Below are 17522 nucleotides of genomic sequence, written 5' to 3' on the forward strand. Positions count from 1 at the left end.
CTCAATGTCTGCAGCCCAGGACTGCTTCACTAAAGACATGGCTCTGAAAGCCAAGAAGGCGACACCCCCCAAATTCAGTGATGCCTTACTGGTGCGCCTTTTGGATGAGTTGAAGCCTGCCACAATGTCCTCTAACCCCCGCTCTGGCCTCATAAGGTGCAGCAAGCTCACCGATCTAGCTTGGGAGATGGTGGCAGCGGTAGTCAGTGCCATCGCCACGCAGAAGTGGTCAGGCACCCAGTGCAGAAAGAGGATGAATGATCCCACCTGTGCTGCCAGAGTAAGTCAACCATCTCATCACTCTCAACTCACATTCTCACAAGTCCATCACACAAACACTGGCATCTCACTCACTGCCAGCTCAAGGGTCATCACTCACTCACTCTCACACACACACACCGTCACATCTCCATCTGGGCTCAGCTTCTCTGGAGATTGCATCCTCATCCCGTCCATGGCTCCCCTCGCCACCCACAGATGCCAGACATCCTTATCTGGCCTGGCATGCGTTTTGCTCTCACTCTCTCCATCTGTCTTTAGGCAGGACAAGATCGCACACAATTGCAAGGAGAGGCCCCAGACCGGGGGGTGAAGTGCTGGAACTCAAGTTCCTGTCTCTGTTCGAAAACCGAGCTATTGAACTGGTCAGAGAGGACATAGACTAGGATGAAAGTCCTTGCAGGGATTTTCTAGAGTTGTTGGGGAGGGTTTAAACTAGATTGGCAGGGGCATGGGAACCTGAGGACAGATTGAGATAGGACAAATTCAGAGCAGGGAGTGGGAGACAGAAGGTTAGCGGGTGACTCTGAAAGACAGAAGAAGCAAAAGTTAAAAGGTTTGCAGCACAGGAATTTGGCAATGTTAAAAGGTATTTACTTAAATGCAAGGAGTATAACAAACAAAGCCAATGAACAGAGGACACAGGTAGACATGTGGCAGCATGATATCATTGCTTGGAAACTTGGCTTAAAGAGGGGCAAAAATGGCAGCTCAACATCCCTGGATATAGAGTTTTCAGGCGGGATAGAGAGAGGGATACAAAAAGGTGGGGGGGTAGCATTATTAGTTAAAGAATCAATTACAGCTATGAGGAGGGATGATCTACTAAATGAATCATCAAATGAGGCCATATGGGTTAAGCTCAGGAATAAAAAGGGGGCAGCCACACTACTAGGAGTGTACTATAGACCCCAAATAGTGAGAGGGAGATAGAAGAGCAAATATGTAGGCAGATTTCTGAATGTAAAAACAATAGGACAATAATAGTTGGGGACTTCAACTACCCTAATATCAACTGGGATATGAACAGTGTAATAGGCACAGAGGGCACAAAATTCTTGAACTGCATTCAAGAGAACTTTTTTAGCCAGCATGTAACAAGAGGGAGTGCAATTCTATATTTAGTATTCGGGAATGAACCTGAGCAAGTGGATGAAGTGGCAGTAGGTGACCATTCTGGAGATAGTGACCATAATACAGTTAGATTTAATATAGTTATGGAAAAGGATAAAGATAGAACAGGAGTATAAGTTCCAAAATTGGGGAAAGACAAATTTTACAAAGCTGAGAGGTGATCTGGCGAAAGTGGACTGGTTACAGCTCCTTGAAGAGAAATCAGTGACAGGCAAGTGGGAGGCATTCAAAAGCGAGATTCTACAGGCATAGTGTAGACATGTCCCCACAAAGAAAAAGGGCAGTACTGCCAAATCTAGAGCCTCCGGTTATCTAGAAGTATACAAGGTAAGAAAGCAGAAAAAGAAAGATTATGACAGTTACAAAAACTTACTACTACAAAAAGCCTAGAGGAGTATAGAAAGTACAGGGGCGAAGTAAAAAAAGGTAATTAGGGAAGCAAAGAAAGGATGTGAAAAAATATTGGCAGGTAAAATCAAAGAAAATCCAAAGACATTAAGAGCAAGAGAATAACTAAGGAAAGAGTAGGGGCGATCAGTGAAGTACCTGGTAACTTCTGCTGTGATGCTGAATATGTGGGCAGGGTTCTCAATGAGTACTTTGCTTCTGTCTTCACTATGGAGAGGGTGAAGCAGATATTCTAGTTGAAGAGGAGGAATGTGAAATATTAGATACAATAAGCACAGTGAGAGAGGATGTACTAGAGGGACTGATATCCTTGAAGGTGGATCAGTCACTAGGGCCAGATGGATTGTATCCCAGGCTGTTGAAGGAAGCCAGGGAAGAAATAGACAATGCTCTGAGGATCATTTTCCAACCCTCACTAGTTACAGGTGAGGTACCAGAGGATTGGAGGTATGTGAACATTGTACCATTATTTAAAAAGGGCGCGAGGGATAAACCAAATAATTATAGGCTGGTCAGTCTGACTCCTGTGGTGAGCTAATTATTGGAATTACTTCTGAGAGACAGGATAAACTGGCACTTAGAAAGCAATGGATTAATCAGGGAGAGTCAGCATGGTTTTGTTAGGGGAAGATCATGTCTTACTAATTTAATCAAATTTTTTGAGGAAGTATCAAGGAGGATTGATGGGGGTAGTGCAGTGGATGTTGTCTACATGGATTTTACTAGAGTATTTGGCAGACTGGTCAGAAAATTAAAAACCCATGGGATACAGGGGAATGTGGAGAGTTGGATTCAAAGTTGGCTCAGCGACAGGAAAACAAAGGGTAATGGTTGATGGATGTTTTTGCGAATGGATAAGGGTTTCCAGTGGTGTTCCACAGATCTCAGTGTTAGGTCCCTTGTTATTTGTTGTATATATTAATGATTTGGACTTGAATGTGGGTGGCATTATTGGGAAATTTGCAGATGACACAAAAATTGGCCTTGTAGTTGATAGGGTAAAGGATAGCTGTTGTTCCCAGAATGATATCAATGGTTTGGTTGAGTGGGCAGAAAAATGGCAGGTAGAATTCAATGTAGAGAAGTGTGAGGTAATGTATTTGGGGAGGGCAAACAAAGCTAAGGAATACACAATAAATGGGAGGATATTGGGAGGGGTGGAAGAAGTGAAAGACTTTGCTGGGTATGTCCACAGGTCCCTGAAGATGGCAGGACAGGTGGATAAGGTGATAAATAAAGCATATGGAATGCCTTTCTTTATTGGGCGAGGTATAGAATACAAAATCAGGAATATAATGATGGAACTGTATAAAACGCTGGTTAGACCACAGCTGAATTTTGTGTACAATTCTGGCTGCCACATTACAGGAAGGACATAATTGCCCTGAAGAGAGTACAGAGGAGATTTACAAGAATGTTGCATTCAACAAGAGGGTTTGAAAATTGCAGGTATGAGGAAAGATTGAATAGACTGGGGTTGTTTTCCTTGGAACTGAGGAGGCTGAGGGGTGACCTGATTGAGGTTTACAAGATTATGAAGGGCCTAGATAAAATAGACAGGGATGTCCTGTTTCCCCTAGCTGAGGGGTCAATTACCAGGGGGCACAGATTTAAGGTGATTGGTAGAAGGATTAGATCGGACATGAGGAAAATCTTCTTCACCCAGAGGGTGGTGGGTGTTTGGAATTCACTGTCTGGTTTGTTGGTGGAGGCAGAAACCCTCAACTCATCTAAAAGGCACCTGGATCTGCACCTAAAGTGCTGTAACCTTCAAGGCAATGGACCAGGTGTTGGAAGGTGGGATTAAAATGGGCAGCTAGGTTTTAAAATTTTTTTCTTTATCAGCCAGCGCAGACATAATGGGCTGAATGGACTCTTTCTGTGCTCCAACATTTCCATGGTTCTATGGACCATACCTGCAGCGACAGTGAGGTTGGCGGCAAACACCCACAGGATCTTGCACCAGCTCAACTCTCAGATAACCATATTGTGAGTGCATTCTCCTGTTTTAGAGTTGCCTGCCGTGCACAAATTATCTCAACTTTCTTCCATAGGAACCTCAGCCAAGCGCCCGACAACCTCAACCAGCCAGCCACTTAGTTCAAGCCTGAGGATACCTCGAATGAGGATCGTGAGGACACCACAGCAAAATACCTATAAGCGCTCACCCAGACCCTCCACCAGCACAGAGAGACACACTTCGGTGGGACCTAGTTCTTGAGTAGGCTCTGAGCCACAATTTGGTGAACACAGCACACTGTCTGGTCCACAGTGGGCGGAGGCAGGGACATCCAAGGCCGCCAGCACTTGGAGGGCTGCTGGAGACCAGAATTCTGCTGGTACCGAGTCCGATGATGAGCCTTCAGACTCGGTCCTAAATCAGTTGGTGGAGCTGCAGCGACAATCATGGGAACATCAGAAAGATATATCAGTGCATTCCTCAGATTGCAATGGATGATGCAAGAGTCTGTCCACATTCAGTCTGAGGTGATAGCGCCAGTACACCAATGCATACTGGTCAACACTGGCAGGGTGGCGCTGCCATGGAGACCTTGGTCCAGCACATCGGTCCTGCACAGGTCCTCCATTGCTGTAGCCATTGTTGGCACCCGTCAGCGACCTTGTGAGAGGGGGCTGGGCATCTCGATCTCACTCCAGATGCCCTTTCTCCTCAAGGGATCAGCCAGGAGCCTTTGGGCACCCATAGGGATGAGGACCAGCAGATGGACACCATGGGGCCATCCACCTAGTTGACTCCACGAGTGTCCAGCTGATCCCAATCCCCTCTTCCTGTGACGCGATCACCACAGGCCGAACAGGGTCCACCTGCCTCATAGCAGGACATCCAAAGCAGGCCAGGGCCCTCCAGTGGACACCCAACAAAGTCATCATGGGGGCGTAGCAGTCAGCAGGCTGCCTCCACCTCCACTGTGGATGCCGGGGATGCACCCGGACAGGGTTAGGGTTAGGAAAGTTAAAAATATTTAGGAGCATAACAGTGGCACGGATGTTCACAACATGTATATAATGTTCACGAATGTAAATAGAATTGCACCCATTTCACATCTCTTGTGTATGACTCCTTTTTATGATGAGCTGTGTTGTTGTCAATCAGGTATGATACCATGGTGCCTCCCCCCATTTATCACAGATGTCACTATTGTGGGCCTCTCATCTATGTAGAGTGCTTCCATGTCACCAGTATGTGCCCCTTTTTCAGATCATTCTTGACATCAGTGATGCCTTGACCTTAATGTTAAGTGTGCTTGTGGAAGGAACCTTGTTCACATGTTTTGCAGGGTCATGTGTTTATTCCTATCTGTGTAAGATTGAGGCAGAGGTGTTCGCCTATCTCGTCTGCATTCTTGAAAGGTGAAGGTGTAGTGTACAAGGAGAGATGTGTTTACGCATGGAGAAGGGTCATATATCGTGCAACTCCATGTGCTGTCTGTCTTCTGGCAGGGTTTTCACACTATGAGTCCATACTCAGACCTCGTGTGCGCTCCTAACTGCTAACCTGATTTCCGACTTTGAGTGTACATCTGCTAAGCTCACCAATGAGGGGGAGCACCTTGCCACCTCAAGGTACCGAAGCTCTGCCCCTCTCAGCGTCATTATTGCCTTGTTGCTCGAACATACAACTTTGATCGTTTCTCAACCTTGTTGTCTGCATTGCGGCCACAAGACTCTTGTCACAGTGTTGGAATGCAACGCTCTGCATCCCATCACCTAAGCACTCGCCAATACGTGTGATGCTAATTGCAAATGCTGCTTTTTGGCAGTCAACAGAGCCTTTGAACATTCTCTGGAAGTGCACATCGTAGCTTTAGACAATGTTAAGAGGAGCAATGGGATAGGAGTGAGATGTACTGAAGCTGAAGTCTGTTCTTTATTAGCATCGACTCGTTGAGGGCCTCATGGTGTCTGAGCATTTTGGAGTTCAGAAAGGTCAGGGCTGGCCATAAGGGTACAATGTGTGTCTTAAAGAGGAAGCATTTTAATGCCTGGCACACAAGTAGTTGAACATCGTCATCTTCAGGTGATCCATATGCATAGTAAGTTGAGAATAAAAGTGGACCAATATTCCTAACTGAGAGTATTGGATGTTAAAGTGATAGCAAAGAAGGTGACACAGAGTATCGAGTCATCTCTGATTAGATGCACACCTGCGGAACATCCTCAGGTGACACTTGGGCCAAGGCAGCTATCAGTTTCACCATCGACATTACACAGAATGCGTTGTCCCAATGCTAGAGCTGGATCTCCTTGAGGAGTTTGTCAAATTGAAGGCATAAGCTACAAGCTCACTGAGGTTAGTGGAACAGCTCCTGGCTCTTGTAGGCTGCCATTGCAACTGGGTTGCTGGAGCGACACTTGAACAGGCAGCACCTTCTGACGTCTGATGCCGGAACTCCCTCCTCCAGTTAGCACCTCATCTCAGCAAGGATACATGCTTCCGAGGCTTCATCATCTTTCAAAGGATCAGGACAACGTGAGCCTGATGTGTAACTATTCACTCTCATATTGAAGTGCATGGTTGAAATGAGAGGAATAGCAACGCTGGTGTTCATGTTGGCCCATGACGGAGGGCATCTGTCCAAGAGAGTACTCACTGCAACTCATCATCCTCCTCGTAGAATCTGGTGGCTAGGAGGGCCTCACCCCTTCTTTGTTTGGCCCATGCTGTTCCTATTCCCCTGCAGCCTCGGCTTCCTTGAACTCAATACCCTCGTCCCCTTCGATGTCCTCCTCTCTGGAGGAGACGTGTAGCTCCTCCATGTTGACATATGGCAAGTCCCCCCCACTTTGCAGTGCCAGTTTGTGCGGTGTGCAGCAAGCCACGGTGATTCATGAGACTCTCTAGGGACTGTACTGGAGTACTCTGTCAGATCTTCCCAGGCATCGGAATCACATCTTTAAGATGCCTATGGTCTGCTCTACCAATGCTCAGGTAGCGGCATGAGCATCGTCGTACCTTTTCTGTGCAGGATTCTCTGGCCGCCGCATGGGCGTCATCAGTCACGTCCTTTGCGGTACCCCTCGTCACCGAGGAGCCAACCCTGGATCCTGTGTGGCCCCTTTAAAATATCCAGGATGTGCGATCTGCTCAAGACGTATGAGTCGCGGATGCTTCCTTTGTGTCTGGCGCAAACCTGCATGATAAGTTTCTCATGGTCACAGAGCAGCTGTACATTGAGTGAATGCAAGCCTTTCCTGTTTTTGTGTTGGAGTGCCTGTTGCCAAGGAGCTTTTAGAGCCATGAGCGCAGTCAATGGTACCCTGCACCTGTGGGAATCCGGAAATCGCTGCAAAGCTCTGGCATCCTAACTTGCTTGATCTCCGTTGAAGTTGACATAATTGTGTGCCTTGGCAAAAAAGGAGTCTGTGACCTCATGTATGCGTTTGTGAGTGGACGCTTGAGAGATCCCACAGAGATCCCTAATAGAGCCCTGAAGGAGCCACTCATGTAGAGGTTCAGAGCGGCAGTTACTTTTACAGCCAGTGGCAATGGATTTCCTCCCAGTCCCTGTGGTGTCAATTCCTGGAGAATGTGACAAATTTGAGTCACCAGATCCCTGGATCTGTGGAGGTGTTGGCAACACTGTCTCTTGTTTATTTGCAGGTAAGACATGCGACTCATAGACACCCTCGGTCTTGCAGGGCACCTACGCACAATACCTCTGTGAGCCTCATCCTCTGCATCTGGAGGGGGCCCTACTGCCCCTTGGTCTTGAGGGTTTAACTCTTCCCTTTGGCAAGCTTGGTGCCTCTGTTGCAATCTTCCCCTCTCCTGCCTGTATGTAATTATGCAGGCAGCAATAAATCGAGGCACCATCTTTCTGATGGCCTCCTCTCCGCAGCATCAATGAGAAACAGACATGAGTCAGCATCAGCCAGCAAAGGTCCTATTTCTGTCAGTGACTCATTAGTGAATGTGCGTTCAAGGGCTTTGTTCCAGTATCAGAAACTAATTGCCCCAAAAATCCAGGCCAGTGCAGGGTTCGTTTCAAGGCACCCCCACACTGCCCCCAGCCCCTCCACCAAGTGAGTGTGTAAATCCCTTCCATCTTCCTGCAGGAGCTTAATATTCAGGTTTCCCTCCCTCCAAGAACCTCTCAATCCTCCCCTTGTATTCCTTGATCCCATTGTGATTGTGGTATCCCTTTGTTATTGAACATGGTGAGGTAGATGTGCCTATGCCCCGTGTGGACCTCCCCATCTTGAGGACACTTGCATAGTCTAACCACATGTTCAAATTCCTCCACAATACCTTTTCCCCACCTAAAGGCTGCAGATGCCTCCCCTAACTGAGTGTGCCATCTGTAGCCCAGTATGATGCCAGAAACCTGCAAACCAACATGTTGTGACAAAGCCCTGTGCACTACATCCTGGGCATGACTGAGAATGGACTGACATGCCCTCCCCTTGCCTGGACTGGGACAAGGACAGTCTTTGCAAGCTCAACATTGAAGTGCTTCTTCATTCAACGATCCTCCCATTGTGACCCAAAGTCGCTTATGTCATTCTGGAACTGATTCTGTCCCCATCTTGGCACTGAGGATGTTTTCCCATGCACCCCCTCCCCCAGTCATGTGTCTGAGTGCAAACTTCCCCGCTCTTACCCCAGTGGAGCCCTTGTCCTGCAGCAAATTCTCATGCCTCAGGCCAGTTTCCCCCCTTCCCTAGTGGATGCCTTACTCTGCAGCACATTAAAAGCCACCCCTGCCTTACTGCTGGTCTGGTAGGCAGAGACCTGCTTCTGACACCCTGCTGAAAGCAATGTGTGCGAAGCCTGGCACTGAGTCTGAGTTGCCATGAGTGCTGTGCAATGCAAGGTAGGTGAACAAACCTCAAAGTCATGAGCGAAGTGCAGGTCACCAGGTGCACATCGCTTATGTACTGTGATGAAACACATTGGTTTAATTGGACACCAATGTGCCCTCTTGATCCAGTATGGGAGGATGATTCCGGCGAGCAGCCCTTACAATAAAATGCAAATATATTAAATTGAATTTTCCAACATGCCACGGCAGGAAATGCGGCCCACCATTGACAGCTGGAGTGTACAATTCCTGACTGCTTTTACAAAGGAGGTAAACTGATTTTTCCGATCTCGCGATATTTTCAGCTCCCGTCCGCCATGATGCCCATGGTCAACCATCTCAAAGATTGTGGAGAGGATGAGGACAAATAATGCACCGTGTCCATAAAAACAGAAGGTGTCACCTGATAGGACTGTTTCAGTGCTGTGGGAGGAGTGGAAACCTGATGGGAGAAATTCAGACAGGGATTTGAGGGAAGTATTGACACATATGGGAGACTGCAATATTTTCAAGGATATTGGAGAGGAAAGGGAGATTTGAGATAGGATATTTGTTTGTAAGGATAGAGGGGTCAAAGGTGGGATTTAGGAGTGCAGGTGATTCCAATGGTTGTGAAAGGGAACGGGATAGTTGTTGAAGAGAAACCAATGTAGTCAGCTAGTATATGGGCCAGGAAAGGAAGTTTCAGGGTCTGCAGTTTAGTGAGAATGGGATCAAGGGTACAGGAGGTGGTTGTTATAGACTAAGTGAGTTTGGAGAGGATATGAGTGATGATGGGAGATAAAGTAGAGAGAGATGTGGATGCAAAGCTAGATCAAGGGGAACCTATGGCAGGTTTGGTTTGAGGAATAAGAGAAAATAGGAAGGTCAAATGATTGGATAGTCTCAGTACTAGTGACAACAACATTCATGAGCTCTCTGACTTGATGGTGATGAATGAAAAAATAAATAAATAAAATGAGATTTCATTTATGGAAAGGGAGAAGACAGAGGTTTTAAGAAGCAATTGGTAGTGGAGGAAAGAAGGCAGTGATTTATATATTGTAGGTATTAACTTAAAACTTTTTTGGAAATGATGACATTTCTAAAACTTTGGTTCGACTACTGGAGAATCAAATATAATTGTGTCATGGGGAAAATTCAATTAGTAAAGTAGTAGTTCTTCCATTGTCAGTTTGCAGATGGGTTATTGAGCAATTTCCATTTTCCTGTAAATTGATTAGATTGTTGTACCTGTCAAGACGAAACGAGTGGTTGTATTAGGCCATAGATAGTCATTATTTTAAGATATATTCTTCTTTAAACAAAAGGTATTTGTGTAAAAGCAAAATACTGCGGATGCTGGAAATCTGAAAGAAAAACAGAAAATGCTGGAAAAACTCAGCGGGTCTGACAGCATCTGTGGAGAGAAAAACACAGTTGATGTTTCAAGTCCATATGACCCTTCAAGGTCAACTGTGTTTTTCTCTCCACAGATGCTGTCAGACCTGCTGAGCTTTTCCAGGTATTTGTGTAAAACTGAAATATTAATTTATCTCCTAATATTTCTAGCATTTCAAAAAGTATTAATACACTGAATCTATTATACTTTTCTACAGAGTCAGATGACCAGAATTATAGAGTTCGTGCCGTTCACGCACTGGTTTATAAACTGCCAGAAAAGAACAGAGAGATGCTCGACCTTTTGCTAAAGCATTTAGTGAAGTGAGTATTTGTATCTTTCTTTAGCCATTACAAGCCTTCTGCCAATGGCGATCATGCTAATCTAATTTATGTTACATTTTAGAAATCTAATTTAACAGATTTAAAATGTAATTTCCTATTCCTTGACACTTCATAATTTTTCTGTCTGGTGACATTGAAAATCACTCCAGTAAAATTTAGCAATTGATAAAGGATACCTTGGTGTGAATTGGTTGGTGTAATCTATAAATCGAAGGATACAGGTAATGTCAGTAATGGCAAGATTGAGGTTTGAGTAATTTAGTAACGTCCATATCTTCCTCCAATCAAATTAATCTTCAAGTCGCCAGCTCAAGTCTTAGTTTTAAAGTTTATTCTAAAGTAAAAGCTGCACTATTTATTGTTTCAGCGGGTTAGTCCTCAAAGCATATATCATTGCTTTTGTTGTGGTAAAAACGACAACTCAAATCCTTAAACTGAGTAACCAAGGACTTTTATTTACAAGCATATGCTGGAAGGGCACAACCTGGTTCTACAGAGTGTCTCCCCTGAAATAAAGGCTGTGTTACATATTTATATCTTTTTAGTTATCACATTTCATTATACAGCCTAGTACAACCTGCAGTTACATACTTAATGAGCAGAATTATTCAGGCTGCAGATGTCTCTGTCATCTCACTAGGATACTGGGAAATGCCTCGATTCTAATGCCTCCCAGTGTGTGCTCTTATCACTCTAACATTTGATTACTGATCCTGTAAAGGTCATTAGCTTTATGACTTGTGATTGTTAGTTAGGTTCCCACAGTACGATACCCCACCATGCCTATGTGTTGGCTATATTTCCCATCGTGCTTAGAAAGAACTCTAATAACTACATTTGTTTATCCTAAAGCTATTAATACGTGCCCATCCTAATCAGTTACCCCACTTCAGTCCTTTCTTTTAGACACCTGGTCAGGTACTATCTGGCTCGCGTGGGATATTTCCAAGACCCTCTGCCCACCAGTAGCTCTAGGGATCCTACTCGATTCTAGTGGGCTTCGGGTCTGTTACCGTACTGTTCTCTTACAACTTTGCCTAAGTCCTAATGACCTAAGCTAGGCCCGGAACTATCATTTCATTAGACTGCAACGTCTTCATAAATGTTTTGTTTATATCAGAGATTTGCAGTGAAATCAGAGCTGAATTGGCACTTCTGAACAAACCCTCTACATCGCCCAAGAAACTCCACCCCTTCCTTTTATTGCACTCTGGCATTGGGCGTGTTCGGCAGCCTCTTCCCTTGCCTGAGGCCGCTTCTCCCCCTTTCTCAAGCAAGCCCTAGCTCAGCAGCAATCGAAAAGCTACCCACATATGGCTGATCCAGTAGGTAGAGGCCTGCCCGTGAACCCCCTAAAAGTGATGTGGTGCTGTCTGTGAAGTCTGGCACTGATGACTGCGAGTGCTGACCGAAGCAAGGTAGGCAAACAAACCTTGAAGTCTCAAGCAAGGTGCTGCCCGCCAAGTGCACACCTTATATGTGCTGTTGTGAAACACGTCGGCGTATTTTCCCGCCGATGTGGGCGGACGATCCAGCGGTGGGGGGTGAGTCCAGCAGGCTGGTCTTATAATGATATGCTGATGTATTATAATGAGGTCCCCGACGTCCGATGGTGGAGAACGTGGCCTGCCATCAACGGGCTAAGCGGACAATCGCAAACTGGTTTCATGACGTCATGAAACCGATTTTTGGCCTTGTCCATATTGTCCGCTCACGCCACCGAACACACCCAATGCCAAAATGCAATAAAAATCCCGGCCTACCGCTCCCTCATGTGTATGAATTTATATCCAGATTAAAAGTCCCACATGTTTATCAACACATTATTTATCTTAGATGGCATCATAGTTTTTCAAAAGTAACTTGCCAGAAGGTCTGATACACATTGGTCAGTGTGTTCCTAAATGGGTTAAGTCAATTTTTTTTAAAAGGTAAAATAAAGCCTCTAAACCATGATTATGCTGTGGCATTGAAAATAATACTTAGGTAATAATAATAATTCTTAGATTCTTAAAGCTGCTAGAAATGTTGTTACATTTGCGGCTACCTCTAAATAGAAGCACAAGGGTCCACTCTGCTTGAGGTGGAATGGATTAATTCAGCAGCCTGAAAGCTGAAAGTGCTGATGGAAAGAGTTAACTCCCTGCTAGTTTGGAACCTGCTGTATATTCATTAGAATATCTTTGATTTGTGACTTTTGGCTGGAAACCTCAACTTGAACCTTATAACTCAATACATTGGTTTGGCTAATTATGCTTTCCTTTAATCTGACTCACAAGCTTCAATGTGAGGTTTTTAACTCAAAAGTGCTTAAAAGGCCACACACAAATGACAATTTAGGGAGGAAAACACATTAAAGCTCACACACAAAATCTTCATTGCACACAAACGCACACATATAATCACACAACTAAAGATATGAATATTTCCATTCTTATAACATTTATCGTAACAACTTGAAGTTTCATTTAAAGTATGAAAATTTTAAGTAACAGTTGGGGGGGATAAAGGGATCTTCGAGACTTCCACCTACAGGCACAATCAAAATGATTGAAGCTCATATTTCCTCTGCCCCTGCCTGTCCCTGCTTATTATCCCCCCTGGAGTACCCTCTCTCTCTCTCTTACCCCCACCTCCTCCCCCCCCACCCCAGAAGAAAAGCTTTAGTGACTTAGCCACTTAAAAGGAAAAAAAATTAAGTTATTTGCCAAAAATTCAGCGGGGGACCCTTTGGGCCTTTACTCTAAATTTTTACCGCCATGGCTGATGTTATGTTTATAGTCCGACCACTATTGCTTTCTTACTAGGAGACAGATCCCTTCCCATTCCACGGTTCTCTCACTACATCAGGCACTAGGAAACGGTCGATACCGTTTTACCACACCGGTTTTCTCACCACACCGGACACTAGGAAGTGGTCAATACCGTTTTACTGCTCCACTTTTCTCAGTACACTGGACACTAGGAAATGGTCGTTATCGTTTTACCACACCAGTTTTCTCAGAACTCTCTCTAGAAAATGGTTTGTAGTACACATGGCCGTTGGTTAAGTGGCGCCACACTGTCTTTAGCTGCTCCACTCAGACCCATACTCTGGTTCAGATCCTTAAACCAGCCCACCAGCTTACTGTCTCGAACACCGGCCGCCCTATCTAATGAGTGGTAAATAATATACTCACCTGTCCTCTGCTATCAACGTTTGATCCGGTGCCAGTGACCAATATTACAAGGATCCTGCTGACTTCACCAATTGTTGTGGTAAAAACAACCACTCGAATCTGTAAGCTGGGAGTAACCAAGGACTTTTATTTACAAGCATATGCTGGGAGGACACAGCCTGGTTCTACAGAGTGTCTCCCCTACCCAAAGGCTGCGTTACATATTTATATCTTTCAGTTATCACATTTCACTACATTGCCTAGTACAACCCCCAGTTACATCCTAATGAGCAGAATTATACAGGCTGTAGATGTCTCTGTCGTCTCACTGGGAGGCTGAGAAATGCCTTGGTTTTAATGCCTCCAAGTCAGTGCTCTTATCACTGTAACATTTTTTACCCATCCTGTGAAGGTCATTAAGTTTTATGACCTGTGGTTGTTAGTTGAGTTCCCACAGTATGATAACCCATCATGCCTATGTGTTGGCTATATTTCCCATCATGCTTAGAAAGAACTCTCATAACTACATTTGTCTATTCTAAAGCTATTAATACACGTCCACCCTAATCAGTAACCTCACTGTACTTTCAACGTTAAAATTTAAATACTCTTAGAAATAATTTCTTGATTGACATTTGGCCATGCTACGAATAACTGTGACTCAAATTTGATAAGGCTTCAAAAACAGAATGCTAGCTACTTTATATTCGCTTCTTAATGAATTAGCAGTGTTTACTAAATGCAGTATGTATGTCACAGAGAATAACATGACTGGAAACAGGTTACAAAGCTATAACTAAAATAGTATTTTGTTTATGGTAATACATGTAGTCTTTGCTTTTCATGTTGGTGACCTTTTGCCATTCAAGTTTACCAATTGAGTTCATGCCTTGTGTTAAATAATTTTGTCCTTAGTTTTGTTAGCTCTTTTCATCGAGTTTCTGAGCTTCAAAAGCAGGTCTTAAGAAAGAAAGCGCCCTCAAAATGACTTCTGCACTTACAAACTAGAAAAATGGCTTTTATTCTTTTGCATCAAGTAGATAAGGAAAAAGACGGTCAATACAGTTGATTACAAACTCTCACATCTAAATAAACAGCCACCAGTACATCTAGAAATAATTGACATATTACCCAGACTTTAACAACATAATCTAATCAGGATAGTCCTAATACAGAACACTTGTCAAACCACTGGCATGCTTTATGTATGTTTTAAGAAACTTGCTGACCCTTGATAAAGAAGTTTACCTGTTCTGAGATGTGGGTAATGTTGGCAAGGCCACATTTATTGCCAATTAATTGCAGGCCTTTTGCTACAGTGATTCCTTTCACAACTGAGTGTCTTGCTAGGCCAGGTCAATAGGCATTATGGTTATCGACCTGAAACATTGGGCCAGATTTTCGCCCCTAAGGTGGGTAGTTCAAGTTGGGATATTTCCTGGCTCGGTGCACCCACCTCACGATAAAATGCCTTGAATCGAGTGATTTTTGTTCTGGGGGTTTCAGGGACTGGTGCAGGATGGAGTCAAGCCCGTGGCCCCTGGACACAGATTGAAGATAGTCACAGGGGCTGCCAAGTGCCGAGGCGGGATGTTTAAAAGGCCCACCTTGGTTCTTTGCCACTTAATCCCAATTGTTTTGTTAAATATTGGACGTCTAGCCATCATCCCTTACCCCCCATTACCCCTAACCAGTTTAAGATTGTCGGTGTGGCACATTTGCGTGTACTGGAAGCTACATATGTTATTTGCAGACAGAAAAAACATGTACGCACATTGTGCCTTTTTCAGCTAAACAAAATAAGTGACAGCCATTTGCTGGTTCATTCCTCAAGGCAATGTTTTGATGAATCAGAGTCAAACTGCTTGGTTTAAATTTCAAACAATGTCTGGCAGTTAACTGCCAATCACCATCAACTGGTGCATTCTCTGCCAATCAGAGTCCATTTGCCAACCAAGCATTACTCTCTCCTCATACAGCATAAATTTGTTGTTTTCCCTTACATTGTATTCTTGCGAATTGTCCTGATAAGTGCAAGACAAAAAACTTCGACAAAACGTATCCTTCTTCAGCAATTTCATAAACTATTTATGCTATATGGAAATTACTATAGTTAGCTCAAGTTTCCTTTGGAAATAGTCCTGTAACAAATTATCCTTATAATATCTCACAAATCTTGAATCTGCAAAATTGTTATGCCATTTTTTTCTATTACGAATTTCTGTATTTAAATTTATGGTTGAAGTAGCTACTGTAAAGCTGCCTTTGTGTTTACCTACCTCACATCAGCGTTGGTACTATGGCACCTCAGTTTTGCGTGCTCCTCAACCTGGACTGCAGAAAAAAGCCTATCCTCCGACCAACTTTACTTCTTTACTTCCCAAATTAACCTGGTTTATAATTAAATTGCAAAATGTATAAAATTGCAAAGTATAATACAACATAAGGACAGAATGTAGATCTTTAAAATGGGGATTAAATTGCATCTGTGTGTCTTGGTTCAATTATCCTAGCCTGTAGGCATAAATTATAAATTGGTTTTGACTCCCCTTATTTGACACCATGACAGTTTATAAATATTAACATGAAAGGTCAGTTTTAATTGTGATCAGTCACTGTAGAGGATGGTATATACAGTTACCCATCCATTTAGGCCCTATTGGTCTTATATTTGAATTTATATTTTGTGTTCCCCTTTCCTTCATAAAGTTTTCAATGCTTCCTGGAGTACAGTACCAGAAAGCTGATAGGTTCTTTGTGCCTAACACAAGGTGCAGAATCTTCTGCTGCTGCCAGGAGTGGGAGAAAAAATGAGCGGCAACTTAATTCCGCGGGAGGCCAAAATTTGGAATCCCGATGGTGGGATGAACTTTTGGAATTAGGTTCTCTGAAATTTAATGGTGGAAAGCCCTTTTGCTTGCGTCTGCATCTTATGTATGCTCATTAAAACCTCAGCCTGCCAGAATTAAGTGCCCTTTCCCAATTAAGTGCTCAATCAGCAAGAAGTAAGTGCCTTCAGAAACCCAACTGCATATAAGTGGCTTGCAGCAGGCGAGGTCTTCGTCTTCCTGGTGAGTACCCACTGCTTTCATCTTTTTACATAGCGTTTGTCCAGGCCAGCCCATTGTTCAAATTGACTGGGGGCAGTCCATTGAGGTGGCATGCCAAGAATGGTGTTCTATCCATGACAAGGAGCCTGGCCAAGGGAGGTAGTGTGGCCAGGGAAGGCATGAAGGGAGTAATGTGCACAGAAGTAGGCATGCTATACAGGCAAGGCAGCAAGGGTGTACAGGGAATGCAACAAGGGTGTTAGGTTAAGGTGATTAGTGCTGAGAAAGGGGGCAGATTAGCGGGGAGGGAGGCTGGATGATGGATGAACCTAAAGGGCGGGGTCACTGATGTCAATGTAAGGGTCCTGGGCATTGAACTGAGGGTACTGTGAAGCTGCTGGGACAAGTAACAGTGACAAGGGAGAATGAGATATGGTATGCTGGGAGTTCCAGGGTCATAGGAGGGAGGTCACTGTCATCATGGAGGGGTGGGGGACAGTGGTGTTCTGGGAGGGTGAAGGAGTATGTGGCGGTTGAAGGGTCAGGATGGGAATGGGGACAGTGACGGGTGTGTGTTGGTGCGGAGAGCAGGCATATAAATGGTGACAGTAATTGGGTCCAAGGTTATGGGGGAGGCTCAAGGGTGATAGAGAGGAGGGGTATTATAACATTCAGACTGTTAAAGGTAATGGGAGGAAGGTGGTGAGTGATGGGGGAGGGTCGAATGTGGACGTCGAAAAGTAATATTCACCATTCTCTCTGCCTCAAGATCATAATGCAGTTCCTCGCTAGTACTGAGCACACGCAATGGGAGGAAGGTCAGTTCAGATGTGAGGAGTTAAAGGTCAGCTCCATGGGCTGACTGAAGCCAAAATCCTCACAGCACTGAGTGAACATGATGAGAATGTTACTGGGCTGTGGTTTCCTCTCGGTATGGAATCCCT

The 17522-nt window shown here is 44.4% G+C and overlaps 1 protein-coding gene across 1 annotated transcript in view; it reads left to right on the plus strand.

Annotated features, from left to right (window-relative positions):
- Positions 1–17522, plus strand: part of arhgap42a (Rho GTPase activating protein 42a) — a 480518-nt gene that overhangs the window by 419728 nt on the left and 43268 nt on the right. Inside the window, exon 17 of the mRNA XM_078545811.1 lies at positions 10244–10349. Coding sequence (XP_078401937.1) covers positions 10244–10349 — 106 coding nt within the window. The remainder of the gene's footprint in view (positions 1–10243; positions 10350–17522) is intronic.

Source organism: Cetorhinus maximus, chromosome 7, assembly GCF_964194155.1.
Source record: "Cetorhinus maximus chromosome 7, sCetMax3.hap1.1, whole genome shotgun sequence".
Taxonomy (NCBI): domain Eukaryota; kingdom Metazoa; phylum Chordata; class Chondrichthyes; order Lamniformes; family Cetorhinidae; genus Cetorhinus; species Cetorhinus maximus.